The sequence below is a fragment of the Eurypyga helias genome, unplaced genomic scaffold (genome assembly GCF_000690775.1).
Source record: "Eurypyga helias isolate BGI_N326 unplaced genomic scaffold, ASM69077v1 scaffold10268, whole genome shotgun sequence".
Classification (NCBI taxonomy): domain Eukaryota; kingdom Metazoa; phylum Chordata; class Aves; order Eurypygiformes; family Eurypygidae; genus Eurypyga; species Eurypyga helias.
The window spans coordinates 27,399-30,199 of record NW_010267701.1 but is presented as its reverse complement, the minus strand read 5'-3'; the positions used below and the strand labels follow the sequence as shown (position 1 = coordinate 30,199).

General features: G+C 51.0%; 1 protein-coding gene across 1 annotated transcript in view; it reads left to right on the top strand.

The window, feature by feature from the left end:
- The window catches only part of VAV2 (vav 2 guanine nucleotide exchange factor), a gene marked incomplete at its 5' end in the record, with an annotated part of 114,037 nt that overhangs the window by 87,947 nt on the left and 23,289 nt on the right, over nucleotides 1-2,801 (top strand). The window contains 2 exons of the mRNA XM_010157529.1: nucleotides 1,446-1,460; nucleotides 2,142-2,240. Of these exons, the coding sequence (XP_010155831.1) occupies nucleotides 1,446-1,460; nucleotides 2,142-2,240 (114 nt within the window). The remainder of the gene's footprint in view (nucleotides 1-1,445; nucleotides 1,461-2,141; nucleotides 2,241-2,801) is intronic.

Genomic DNA, 2,801 nt, shown 5'->3' with positions numbered 1-2,801 from the left:
AAAGAGAGAACTAATAAGCCCTAAAAGATAAGCTAAAAATAGCAATTAGCTGCTGAGCCAAGGCAGCGTGTGTCATTTCAGGCCTTCCTGGGGAGGGGGGAGCGCGGCGGCTCTGCCTGCTCCGTCAGCCAGATGTGCCGTCTCTGCCACGGGTATTTTTAGATTGGGGTGAGCGCTGACAGATCTGTGCGTCGAGCATCCAGCGCTTGTTTGTGCCTCTTGCTGCTCCTGCCTGGGTGTCTCAGAGCAGGTAGATGTTTACAGCCGAGCTTTCCAGGGCAATGGGGACCAGTGTGGCTTTAGGGACAAGTAGCCAACCCCATCAACATCTCTGGAAGGCTTTTGGTGATGTGGAAACCTGGGTGTGCAGCATGCACAGCCTCGTGGAGGGACCTGCATTAACTCCACGGGCTCTGGTGCAGGGATCATGCCCCATGGGTGAGCCAGGAAGGTGCTGGCGGCCCTTGCATCACCCCAGAGGAGCTCACAGCCACCCCGGGGCAAGACCGGCTGCCTTGGCTTCTGCAGAGCTGGAAGGGACCTTTCTACCAGAGCATGACCTTCCAAATTTCCTTCCACCCTCTGGTATTTGCCACCCCCAGGCTTTGTGAAGACACTAATTACTCTCTCCTGGCTGCAAGCAGTGCTGACAGCAGTACATACCTCCCTGTAACCAAGCAGGATCAATGGACACGTTCACTGATCAATGAAATCCCCGGAGGGGGATGTGTAGCTGTGCTGGATGAGGGGCTGGGAAAGCAGGGCTTCGCCCCACGGAGCCCGGCACACGAGCCGAACTGTGCGGCACCAACGCCCTCATGGTGACTTCTCACCCGCCCCGGGCCCGGCTGCGGGTGGTACCGAGGCCATGCTGCTGGTGGTTGAGGTGTTCCATCCCTTCATGCCCTGTCATGCCTGAGGAGCTCCCTGCACACTGCAAACCCGTCTGGATCAAGAATTTGGGCACAGAATATTCCCACAGATCCTGCCAGAGCACTTGGAGCTGTTTAGGGACACCAGTGGCAGTGCTGAAGTCAGCACAGCTCGTTGGCTACCCGTGTTTTTACCACGTTACCCTCAGCTGCAGAAGCCAGTTGGCCCAAGAACTGGCCCTTGGGAAGGTTTTGGTTGGAATTTCTCACCTAAAAGGCAAAAAAGGGTGGAAGCTCCCACCGTGCGGGTGCCCACAGCCAGGTAGCGCAGGATTAGGGGCAGTGGAATTGGCGGTTTTTCACTGTTCCCTCCACAGTGTTTTAGGTTTTCTCGGGCACCGCTGAGCGGTGATGGAGGCAATGGCTCTGACTCCCCTTCCTCCCCTTCCCACGGCAAAAAACCTGTCGTTAATATAAGCATCTACGTATCCACACGACGTCGTTTTTGTCAAGATGTGTCGCGGTAGCGAGTGTGTAATGCTAACTGCTCTCTTGTATCTCTCCACGCTTCAGATTAGATATATGCAGGTAAGACACGTGGATTAAGATCCTGGTTGTTGGGTCTGAGGCGTGAGTTGAAGGGGGTGCACAGGGGGTGTCCGTTCCCGTGCGTGATCGTTAAAACCCGATCGCTGAATCGCCTCCGAGGGCAGAGGCTGCACCGAGTGCGGCACCTCCCGGTGTGTGTTCTCAGCTCCGCTTTACGGACGGGGGAGCAAGAGAAGCGACTCCAGGAGTTGGGGCTTTGAGAAAAGCATTGTATAATCAGATTTGACCCAAAATCATGAGAATTGGCAACCCTGGCAGGGGATTTGTATAAGTCTGATGTATTATTTTTGACCTGCTTGGGCTCTGTTGTGAATTTTATCTTAAGCAAAAAAAAAAGGGGGGGAAAACCAATATTTATCTCTTATTTATTCATCTCTAGCTGATAGTCTTTAGTGATGTGGCTATAATAAATGCAAAAAATATAATGCTTGCCATGTTGAAGCATGTTGGATTGTACAGCCAGGGTTCGTTCCTAATTTTTGGGGATAAAAATAGTTCCCTTTAACATAAACCAGTAACAGTACTCTTGTGGTTTTCCAAACTTGCGCTTCTTCCGAGTTTGCCACCACTGGAGGCTGAGCTGGAGCTCCGCTCTGCACGAGCAGGTTGCTGGACCGCTCTTAAGAGGATCTGACCATGCGTTACTTTTCCTTTCTCTAGAAAATGGGAATGACAGAAGATGACAAAAGAAATTGCTGTTTGCTAGAAATCCAAGAAACTGAGGCCAAATACTACAAAACACTTGAAGATATAGAAAAGGTAAGAACTGAGCCATCTTTCCAATACCATCGCCTTGCGCACCATCACTTGATCTGGCATGGCTCTTGCCGCGTTTGTTCTCGCTGCGAGAGCTGGCAGATGTGATGAGGCAGGAGCGATGCGCTCACATGTAAAACTGAAGAGAAGGGCGATCCAGAAAACCCATACTGACAGGCACAAATGTGCAGCCCGTGACTGCAGGAGCCAAACAGCATATTTTTTCTGATCGCTGCCTATTGGAAATAGGCTGGAAACCATCCTGCTGTGTCCCTCGTACCCCGGGGTAAGAGACTCCCGCTCCTCGCTCAGCCAGGCCCCTCTCGCTGATAAAAGCCGTGTTTGCAGATAACTTATCACTTTGATTGCTACGGAGTAATTTCTTTATTCTGGGTGTTTTTCAAAAGTGCTGAAGCTGTGCTGACTTGTCGTTGAAGCTAATGGGATTAAAAGTAACATTTTGCTGCTTGAATTCATGGGTTTTAATTGGTTTTGATAAAGTATTGTCGTGCCTTTCTTTTAAATAAAAATGAACACCTCAGCAAGACGGCGGAGTTGTGGATG